General features: G+C 40.4%; 3 protein-coding genes across 3 annotated transcripts; 1 reads left to right on the plus strand and 2 right to left on the minus strand.

The window, feature by feature from the left end:
* Window positions 1-94: 94 nt before the first annotated feature.
* LOC120739158 (ependymin-like) lies at window positions 95-2,033 on the plus strand. Its single transcript, XM_040040856.1, has 6 exons — window positions 95-382; window positions 564-598; window positions 733-867; window positions 952-1,144; window positions 1,302-1,389; window positions 1,625-2,033. Exons 1-6 carry the CDS (start codon window positions 268-270, stop codon window positions 1,746-1,748), a joined length of 690 nt encoding a protein of 229 aa, XP_039896790.1. The 5' UTR covers window positions 95-267; the 3' UTR covers window positions 1,749-2,033.
* Window positions 2,034-3,537: 1,504 nt separating this feature from the next.
* Window positions 3,538-5,587, minus strand: cskmt (citrate synthase lysine methyltransferase). Its single transcript, XM_040040855.1, has 2 exons — window positions 4,952-5,587; window positions 3,538-4,272 (listed from the first exon to the last, which is right to left on the minus strand). Exons 1-2 carry the CDS (start codon window positions 5,028-5,030, stop codon window positions 3,596-3,598), a joined length of 756 nt encoding a protein of 251 aa, XP_039896789.1. The 5' UTR covers window positions 5,031-5,587; the 3' UTR covers window positions 3,538-3,595.
* Window positions 5,588-5,774: 187 nt separating this feature from the next.
* otub1b (OTU deubiquitinase, ubiquitin aldehyde binding 1b) lies at window positions 5,775-10,062 on the minus strand. The gene is made up of 7 exons (XM_040040854.1): window positions 9,945-10,062; window positions 7,985-8,046; window positions 7,469-7,567; window positions 7,223-7,341; window positions 6,902-6,986; window positions 6,365-6,559; window positions 5,775-6,175 (listed from the first exon to the last, which is right to left on the minus strand). The coding sequence occupies exons 1-7, from the start codon at window positions 10,024-10,026 to the stop codon at window positions 5,978-5,980; spliced, it is 840 nt and encodes a 279-aa protein (XP_039896788.1). The 5' UTR covers window positions 10,027-10,062; the 3' UTR covers window positions 5,775-5,977.
* Between the last annotated feature and the right edge of the window lie 344 nt (window positions 10,063-10,406).

Raw genomic sequence — 10,406 nt, forward strand, 5'->3', positions numbered from 1 at the left:
TACAAATGCTGCTCTTTTACATCTACCTGCAGTCTATCCTCTCAACTTTCTCTTCAGTCAGCCTTCTAGCTCCTCCCCTTGGTTTGTTAGTTAGGGGTCAAAACAGCTAAAACGCAGTTTCTACTATTAAAAGACATTCCCCTTGACTTTTATTCTCACATAACTGGCGTATTGAGAAATGACAAACAAAAAACTTGGCAGCGAAAACAGAATGGGAGTATCACCTGCTTGTTTTTTAAGGAAGTGATATTTTTGAAGCAGTGTCATATGAGCAGCTGTTGCAGAGGAAAACATTCAGATCTGCAATCGAACAGCATGAAGGTCCTCGTCCTGCTTGTGTGCCTGTCCGTGGGCTGTCTCGCTCAGAGACCACGGCATTGCAGTGAGTACGCAAACATCTGAAGAAAGTCCTCTTTCTTCAAATGTCTCCAAATGCAGCAGTTCTCTTGCTTTAGCGTCAGAACTGATGGTGCCGATTTGTTTTTGCTTCAGTGTAGAATGACCAAGTTAGCAATGTAGCACATCTGTAGTGTAAATCCTCCAAAATGCTTTAATTTTCACAGGATACCCGCCACTGATGAGCGGAAGCCTGTCTGTGGTAAGTCTTCTCTCATATCCCTCGATTACATTTGAGTGTTGCAATAACAACTGATACTTAATGCAGTTGTTAGTTATTCAGAGTAATCTGTGAGAAGTAATCTGCAATGACGAACATTTGCCTCTGTTTGAAAGTCCACTGCAAATCAGAAACTGCTGGCATTCTCCAAGTACATCTATGATGGACTGGGAGAGCGCATCCGCTTCAGACAGTTTGGACTCTATGACAATAAGACCTACCACCTTGATGTGCTTCTACTGTACAGAGAGGTAGCGACGGCACAGCAGTAATATTTGCATTCAAGTTTATCCTGGATACCATAAATGACTGTGTAATGGTGCCCTGTCCTCTAGGGTGTTATGTACAAAATAAACAACAAGAACCGCACATGCACTAAGCAGCATCTGAGCCCTGACTTCCACCCGCTGGCAGTTCCAAGAAATGCCACCCTGATGGGCCAGGTTGTGTTGGGCGCCTCCTCTGGTCCTGGACAGGGAGTCCTGGTCAACAGTTGGTACGGGGAGCAGAAGATGAAGACGGGATCAGGTACAATAAGAGGAAATCAAAGCGAAAAATTGCAAAGTCATGTGTTAGTTTGTAGCACATGACATTCTCTTACATAAGCTTGTGTTGAGCACAAACAAACCTGCTTGTCTGGTTGCGCTGCCTCGGCTCCCATGTGATCCACTTCTTGTTTCTGCAGCCAAGTACTTTACCACTGTCACCCAGTTTGGATGCATCCCCGTCAGTACTCTGTACCACACCAGCAGCGGTGACTGGGTGGTCAACAGGTCAGTGGGCAGAAGGCTTTTAATATTGTTCTAGAACTTTCATTCATGTTTCCAAAACTATTTGTCACGTTGCGTTTTTTTCCCTTAATATTTGCCAGTAAACACTGAACTGGGTCCCTCAGTAGGGCATTGGCTTTTTCTCACACTCTAAAGTCTCTGAGAATCTGTGATCCTGGTTGAAGAAAACTGTTGGCATCCTCTGATTCATTTTGCTTCATTTGTTTCTGTTTTTCAGCTTCTATAACAATGTCATTGGATTAGTCGATCCCCAAAAACTCAACCCGCCATTTTTCTGCATGAATGCTGAGCAGGGGGATGAAGACGAGCCAGTAACATTTCTCAGCTTGTTTAAAGAATGATTTTACAAATGGTGGTGACAATGATGATGATGATGATGATGAGTCACTGAACTGTGTTGCTGCCATTCATAAACAAGCTTCATTTGGTTAAAATTCATGCTAATATTTAATCAGAGTATTTTCATACATATTTTACATTCATCAGATTGAGCAGCGTTTCCTCTAAAATCTATTTTTAATCACACTGTTTCTCTTTTTTAATATTTTCCCATAACAGTTTATCGGATAAATTAGTGTTTTAACATTTATGTCATAAGAAAATAAAAACAAATTCAAAAAAGTCGAGCCTGATACTTTGTTCCTGATACTTTTTTCACTGATCTGTACAAAGTGCAGTAGGAGTGGCAATAATCAATACTCACAGACTAACAACGCAAAGACTAAAGGCCACTGGTATGTCCCAGGGGGTGGCATGTTGGCAAAGTTCAGGAGTATCACACCAAAGAAGATCCTGAAGCTGAAGAAGCATTTTGTCATTCCCACTTCAAGAAGACTTCAAATGAATATTTTAACCTCACACCTTCCACAACAAAACTGGACAAATCAAGAAATAAATCTATTGGCATACATTCTGCTACTTTCCAGATGTTGCAGAGCGTGGTGTAAGGGTATTGCTACACCGTGTCATCCACTGATTGACTGGGGGGGTAGGCAAACTGAGGGCTATCAGCAGTGTCTTGGGCCATGTGGTTGATGTGTGTGAGAACCAGTTTTTCGAGGCATTTCATGGCAATTGGTGTGAGTGCCACTGGCCTGAAGTCGTTTAAGGTGGACATGTCCGGTCTTTTGGAGACTGGTATGATGGTGGAGGATTCGAAAACGCATGGGACTACTGCCTGACAGGTTGAAATTCATAATGCATTTGCAATTTAGGCACACTGTTACCTCCCAACAAGCATCCCTCATCATCATTTCTTTGTGGCGTTTCTCTCTGTGTGTGAGTAGTCCAGCTTCTTCCCACAGAGGCATGCGGGTCAGTGGGGTTAGGTTGTTTTGCCCATAGGTGTGAGCGGTTGTGTTTGTGTTAGAGAGACACCTTTTCCACCCACCCACCCTCCCAAAAAGCTAGAATTGGATGAACCGAATGACATTTGTAATGCATTATGTAAAGCTGCAAGGTATTTAGATGTTTCTCATAAATAAATCTGAGTAACATGAATTAATAAATCAGAAATAATATCTGAATGCGGGAGATCCATCACTGCCAAAAATTATTAATTTGATTGGACACCATTAATGTGTCTAGCTGATGTTTTTTCTTCCCTTTTCTTTCTTCCCTATTGTAGTGCACTGTAACTTTGGTACTTTGTACCTAGAGCTACTCTTCTGTTTACAAAGAGGAAATGAGCGTTGTGGTCGTGACCTGGAAAACACACTGCCACAACATCACAACAACTTTGCCTACTTATCTCTCTATATATAAGTTAGATATATATAGAAGTACTTCCATAATATGATCGCCCAAAACTACTGGGCTTTAAACATTACTAACGTGTACCTAAAACTGCCGTCTCCAGGCCTGGAAATGTTTCTACTCTACTCTACATGTCTTTTAAATATTTCTCTAAAAGAGGCATATGTATGATGTAAGTATAGAGAACATTTACTTTGCAAATTGTATCACAGTGTTGTGTTCTGCTGGATGGGATTGAAATCCTGGATGCTGGGTGCCTGCTGGCCACTAGATGGCAGTGTGTGACAAGTAATGAAAGAGAGAGATTTCCAAATCTATGCAACTCAAACATGAAACACTGATTTACAGTTCAGAGATGATATTACACAAAGAATTATATTAATGACAATTGTGTTGTATTATTTTATTTATTTATTGGAGTAAAAAGTTTCAGTTATAGAGCAGGGTGAGGGGTCACCTGGTAGCAGTAGTAATGGATCCCCCTTAGCTCTCCAACTTCCTGCACCCCAACATCTGCTGTCATCACTCCCAGATCCTGTGCAGCCGTCTCCAGCCAAATAAGCCTGGAGTCAGGGTCCTCATCAGAAAACTGGAGCAAGGACCCTGAACTCCGCAACACCCTTAAACACTGCTTCAAGACCAGGCTGGCATTTCGCTTCCCCTCCCTGGACCTTAACAAGGCATCAGTGGTCCCCTTGTCAATTATAAGGTCCACAGTACTAGGACTGAAGCGTTTATCAAGCTGTGTGCAGTCCAGCTCTACGAACTCAATTTGAGAAGAACAGCTGTGAGGTTGAATGGCTTTAGCTTGAATGTGTTCCTGCATTAGTTTCACAGCTATGGGGGAAATGTCAGCACAAGTGACATGGACGGAGACAGGAGAGTGCCTGTAGATAGAGGGTCCCAGTGCTGACGTACCACAGCCCATATCCACCACCTGGAGCGCAGCGTCTGGGCGAGACATAGTTTGCAAGAGGGGCATGATGAAGTCTCGGACAGAATCGAAACCAAAAAACCACTCAAAGTTTTTGAAGGTGGCTTTCCCGCTGCTGGTCTCGGTGTAGAAGCGGTCCCAGGTTGCTTTCTTATCCATGTTTTCAATCAGTTCAGCTACAGTGAAACAAAGATGAGACACAGGAGTTATCAGTAATACACAAAACATCGGTTATTTTAGCATGATCATGATTGAGCTCTTTTCTTAGGTTGTAAATAGACACTAATAGTTTCTTTTGAGGAAGTTCCCTCAACTTTAATGTGATTTCCAAGTTTATACAACAGCAGTGTGTATAAGATACATTTATGCATTGCTGATATTGTTGTAAAGATGCACAAAACCTTTCAGTCAAATCCACGTGATAAACATGCTTTACTGTTTGGTTCAGCTTTTCGGAAGCTGCGGTTTATGATGTTGTTGACAGGTGTTTGACTAAGTGTTGCCCAACTGTGGTCTGCTCAATTGTTTAGAAGACACACTGCGGACTGCGATTAGAGACTTAAAGCACATCTTTCTACACAGCTACGATGACCTTTAATGGGCTTTAATGTGTAAACTAGCAGCCGACTGTACTACAGGACTACCTCGTGGTACAACTGCTTTTTTTCAGTGAATACGTCACTAGCTTGCACCCCCGTCACAGCAGAGTCCTTCGTCTCTGTGAATGGCTAAGGTGTTGTAGCTAGTTGCTAGCTGTAGCTTATTAGTCTGCAGTCACGTGTAGCATGAAATGTCATGAACACATCTCAGTCAGGCTAGCCTGGTATTAAAAAAATATAACATGTTTATACATACCAGTTAGAGAAGAATGATACCGCAAATAAGCCCCCAAAACTCTTCTGCCGGACAAAAACGACTTTAAAAACGGAGACATCTTGCCTTAGTTTCACTCTAACCTTTAACGTAAGAGTTCTCACTTTGGTATTTTTTCTTGGTACCAACAGGACTCAACGTCCATAAAATGCTAAAGAGCAAAGTATTTTATAGTTATAGACGATCTTTGGTTCGGTTATGCTGCAGTGACGGAACTGCGCATGTGTGTGAGTGCAAGCGTAAACAACATACACCCACTTAACCATCCTGTCGAAAAGCAGCTGTCCATGTACATCACTGACATCTGTATATTGAGAACTACATATCAAACGCTTTCTAGGTACCAAAAACCTGTTAACATGTACGTTTTCTCTTGTAGGTCATATACAATTTATTACTGTATAGTCCCATATTCTTCTTTCTCCTCTCCCTGCAGGAATAATGCAATAATGCTTTCAATTCAAGTATGGTTATACCAGGTTCCTACAGATGGATGCAGCACAGTTCTGACATCAAATATGCATCAACATGCAGTGTTGTTTACACAAAATGACTTAGAACGTTATTCTCAACTTTCAATATTTAACTGAAAAACAAAAATCATACTGACACAAGAAATAAGATGTAAATTGCTTTAATAAAACTCAATGAAACGCAGTGTAACAAAGGAAAAGAAACAAAGCAAGTAGATAACATTTACAACCACAAAAGAAAAAAAACCCTGTACAACTCTAAATGGTTGGAGTCACTTCTATATTTCCAAAGATTTTTTTTTTTAATTTAATCATTTTGTCATGACTGAAGGTAAATTTGGGGGTTTGGGGCAAGAAGGGCAAATGAGGCAAGTAATGTGATTTTCTCTCTCTTTTTCGTTTTTTTTTCCAAATACACGAGTGTAGTCTCATACACAGATGTATGTTTCATCAGCATGGCTGCTGGTAGGATTTCTTGAATGCGCTGCTGCGGCACACAGCAGGAGATGCATGAGATGGGCTGTGGCCAGGAGTGCTATTTGTACAAGATGTCGTAATGGCCAGGTCTATAGAGGAGGAAGATGCGGGGGTCTCCGCCTTCGGGAAAGACGTGGTGATTGACTGTTCCTCCCTCTCCTCTATCCATGTACTCCACCAGAATGGATACGTCCAAGGCCTGAGCTAAGGCGATGATGTGAATGTGGTCACTTTCTTTAGACATTGGCTCTACCTCCTTGGAAAAAGAGAAGAAAAAAGCACATTAGGTGCGAGTTTCAGACAATAAAACGTGTTTTTTATACCAGAATGGCAAACAGTGTACTCTTTTACACAATAACGTCTGTCATAACAGTTCAACAGTTATGTACATTATATTTAAATTTAAAAGCAGGAAAATGATTATCTACATAGGGAAAACCTTCACCTGCTGGCAGAACTCCTTGACAGTGCGCCCACCCTCTATGAAATGCTGAAAGAAGGTATGCTGTCGCTGCAAGTAGCCTGAGGTGAGCAACCGCAGGTACACCACCACATAGTCTGATACGTTCTGGTCATTGAAGGAGTTCAGCAGCTCCTGCAGGCTCGGCTGTTTCTCACATAGTTCAATCAGGTCCATGAACTAGCAAGAAAAACAAGATTTACATGTTTAGACTCATGTACTCAGGCCTCAACTTGCCAACTTTCTATTTAACTGGCCAAAACATGTGCTCTGGCAGATAGCCATCTAAAATTGGCTAATCAATAAGGAAAAATCATTTGCACCTTAACCAACATAACAAATGATATGCTGTCAGTCAGGTTGAGGGTTTTACACCTCTTTTTTTAAGCTTATTTACAGCAACAATGCAAAAAAAAAAACAAAAAAACAGACAATAAAACAAATGTATCTAACTAGATGACATCCATTTGCATTTGCAGCAACTTCACAAAAATAGTCATTTAGGTTTGCCAGAATACTCACAGTATTGTGAAAATCTTCAATAGTAAACTCAGTGAAACCTTCGTTAACCAGATCCAGTTTACTTTTAGCTGCAACTGCTTTGAACCTGATGAGACAAAATGTGTATTTAAAAAGTAAAAATTGTAAATATTACCTATGTGCTTATCGGAATTTTAAAATATTGAAAACAGAACACAGTGTACTGCCCACACACACTCACACTTGAACAGACAGAACAGCAGCAGAACGCATTTAAATCGTCTGAGATGATGATGAAGTGTGAATTTGAGCATAGACACTAACAGCCAGCAGAGCACACACAGTAACCACTCTGGCACTCACCTCTGAAGTTCTTTGCTGTCATCTAGCAGGGACTCGAGATGTGCAAAGCCAAAGGCTCTGTAGAAACAGTTTCCATCTGGTCGCGTCTTGCGAATGTACGAGTATTTTTTGTGCAGGTCCTGTAATAACAATAATTTTAAAAAATCTGTAACACCAGATCCAAAACAGTTTTTGCGAATTGAAACAGAGAAACTTTCGATTGACGTGTGGCTGCAGTAACCTGAGAGGTGCTGCGCTCTGACTGACCTTGATCTTGAGCTGATAAACCGTGTCATCTTCAGCGTACTCGCTCTGCAGCACCGACAGGTCCTGTCTGTCTGACACTAAAGGGTTACTGTTGGCTATCTGCACAACCACACACACAAAATTGCAAATTAGTCATTGCAATCCATCTCAATACTTGTTTTTAGACTTTTTATTAAACAGTATGTCAGTGATTATGCATTAGTGACATTTCTTTTTATGCTCATCATAATCTCACAGCTGTGCACATAAAGCCTGTTACAGGTCAAGGTCAGTGTAATTACTGCACAGATAGATTCTCAAAGAAATGCATCTCAATTGTGTTCAGAGTGCAAATGATGCTTTTATAGCCCTGTCCACTTGTCATCTGAGATTTCTGAAGTTGTAACTGTGAAAAAAATAAATAAAAAAATAAATAAATAAAGACAGTGGAATGTGGAAATTTGCTCATCCGGATCCCGAGAATAACACGAAGTCATCTTTATTTCTTTTTGCTTTCCAAACTAAAGGCTTTCTTACCTCCTGCTGAATCCGGTCCTGTTGAGCAATTATGGCCTCATCATATGCTAGGCAGTTCACTCCTGTAAGACAAGGGTGACATATTTAAGAGGCTTCAGGAGTAGAGTAGTACTTAAATGACATACTGGCCGACATGGAGGATGGTGAAGCTGTGGCATTGGGATTTTAACTGCACATCAGACTAGAAGCAGATTTACAATACCATAAATGTAGTAGCATTTATGGTGCTATATACAGACAATAGCACTGTAACAGTTCTGAAACTGAGACTGAAACTGCCCTACAAACATCTACAGTATCAAAGCACAACTCCATCTTCCCAAACTGTGCAAGCTGTATAGAGGTGTTAATGTTTCGTCAAAGCATGCTAGTCTGAGAAAACTCTAATGTTTAAAAACTGATTAGGTTAACGTCTTTAGTAGAGGGACCCTAATGTGATCTACTGCCCAGATCTGTGGTTTAAAAAAATGAAAAAATTGAAAAAAGTATGAACTGAAAGCTAGTTCCACCTTCTAGTGTTTCAGAAAGTTAGGATGCAAGCATTTGCTACTAGGAAAACAACTGTTGCACAAATTCAATATTTGGATTGGATATTGATCCGATACCAACCGTGAAAACTGGACCGGCTATCAGTGATAACGAGCCAGCCCATTCGATTCACTTCTGTGTTGCTCTGTGTTTACTTTGCCACGTGTATCCTAGAGCTGTTTTCTTTTAATTCACTAACAAATACCAAAAATTGTATAGAATTATATTTATTTATTCATTCCTTTTTAGTTTTTTCAAAGTTAGGAAATGTTTTAACTTGAGTCTTGTGTTTCCTGAAACATAAAAGAATACTTTCTAGTCTCTTGCTCACATTGATATAGATTATTCATTTAAAACTGGTATCCTATCGCTAGTCAGTATTAGCAGATAGCAAAGCTAAGGTATCAGTATTGGATGGGATTCAGAACAAGCCTATTTGTGCCATCTCTGACTGCATTCACTTTTACAATTGGTGTGTTTAAGCAGATGTGACCTAGTGACACTGTCAGTGTACCTGCATTGCACCTGCAACGCTGTGTGACAATGTAATACCCGAACAAGCCAGGGACTAAAAGTGAAATAACTTTATATTACTTGGTTATTCTAGGATATTTTTAAAAATGCCTAGCTTGGATTTAGCAATCACAATTAAATGCGACTACATTATCTTGGATGTAAAAATAAATAAATAAACTTGATTACCCGTAATACAGTGTAGGTAAGGAACTAGCATCTTAATAAAAGTAACCTCGCCAGGTCCTGCATGTCGTTTTGCTTTAAAGGTTTGTCTTTTGTCAAAAAGCCCTTTTAGCTCGGTGTTTTCCTTCTCACTGGCGAAACCACTGATTTCGTTATAATGCCAGACAGCTGCATGTAAACAAAATGTAATAAAATCTGGAATAAATCAATTGACAAAGACACACTTCCCCTTTCCGTTTTCGTCACCTGCCGACACCAATAAGCAAACAAGAGCGCATTTAGCCCTTGGTCAGCATTTAACATGAAAACAAGTTAACCTACAAGCTAACGTCAGTCAGCTAAACTTGGCTAGCGCGACTTGTGCGAAAACAAAACAAATTTTAGCCACGACGACAGTCGCAGTTTTACAAACTAAAAATACGACGTCTTTTCTTTAATATTAAGTACACATTTTAAGCATTTCCAAAAGTCAAAACCTCTGGAACTGTCACTCACTGCTGCCCTGACATTAACTAAACAAGCTTTTTTTTCTTTGTGTAGCAGTGGCAGCTAGCTAACGTTAGCCCAGAAGCTCTGGCCTCTGTGTGCCCCTCACCGCTGCACATCAGCCAGATTCAGCACGGAGGTAACGGCTGAAACGCTTTACAGATGCTCGTGTGAATAAGAGCTTTGTTTAGAAGAGAAATGACAGCGCACTTTGCTTGACATTTGTTGGTGTAACTGTTTCTCTCACCCTCCATCTCTCCCTGTGATGACTCTTGCTGCTCCTCCGCCATCTTAGCTGTTGAGATCGGTTTCCTCCCTCCGCATGACATCACTCGTCGCACACTTCCGAGCGCAGGCCAACGGTAAACTTACTTTATTTACTTACTTATTTATTTATTTATTTATTTATTCATTCATTCATTCATTTAGTTGGTGGGCAACCTTTTCGCATGAATAATGACTTTGTTAACAAAGCTAAAGCGTCGTACGAGGCTTCCAGTAAATAATGCATTTATTTATATAATTACAGTATTATACCATATTTAATATACATTTATTTCTTTATTAATTAAAAACTTTAACTAAAATGAATAGAATATTTGGTAGTGTTGTCAAAGGGTTGGTGTTGTTGCTGGGATATAAAAAGCCCTCCACGCCATTATAACAGGTTTCTTTTCTGAGGGTCAGGCAGGATTATGAGGCAGGTGAA

Source organism: Simochromis diagramma, unplaced genomic scaffold (assembly GCF_900408965.1).
Source record: "Simochromis diagramma unplaced genomic scaffold, fSimDia1.1 OVJJ01000317.1, whole genome shotgun sequence".
Taxonomy (NCBI): domain Eukaryota; kingdom Metazoa; phylum Chordata; class Actinopteri; order Cichliformes; family Cichlidae; genus Simochromis; species Simochromis diagramma.

Bases quoted from the DNA above. Each gene is read 5' to 3' on its own strand.
- LOC120739158 (XM_040040856.1), top strand. From the start codon at position 268: ATGAGCAGCTGTTGCAGAGGAAAACATTCAGATCTGCAATCGAACAGC. The intron at 599-732 runs GTAAGTCTTCTC...TCTGTTTGAAAG, and splicing joins TGAGCGGAAGCCTGTCTGTG to TCCACTGCAAATCAGAAACT. The intron at 1,390-1,624 runs GTCAGTGGGCAG...TCTGTTTTTCAG, and splicing joins GGTGACTGGGTGGTCAACAG to CTTCTATAACAATGTCATTG.
- cskmt (XM_040040855.1), bottom strand. From the start codon at position 5,030: ATGTCTCCGTTTTTAAAGTCGTTTTTGTCCGGCAGAAGAGTTTTGGGG. The intron at 4,273-4,951 runs GTATGTATAAAC...GTTTCACTGTAG, and splicing joins GTATCATTCTTCTCTAACTG to CTGAACTGATTGAAAACATG.
- otub1b (XM_040040854.1), bottom strand. From the start codon at position 10,026: ATGTCATGCGGAGGGAGGAAACCGATCTCAACAGCTAAGATGGCGGAG. The intron at 6,560-6,901 runs GTGAGTATTCTG...TTTTCTTGCTAG, and splicing joins TTGAAGATTTTCACAATACT to TTCATGGACCTGATTGAACT. The intron at 6,176-6,364 runs GTGAAGGTTTTC...TCTTTTTCCAAG, and splicing joins TCAAGGAGTTCTGCCAGCAG to GAGGTAGAGCCAATGTCTAA.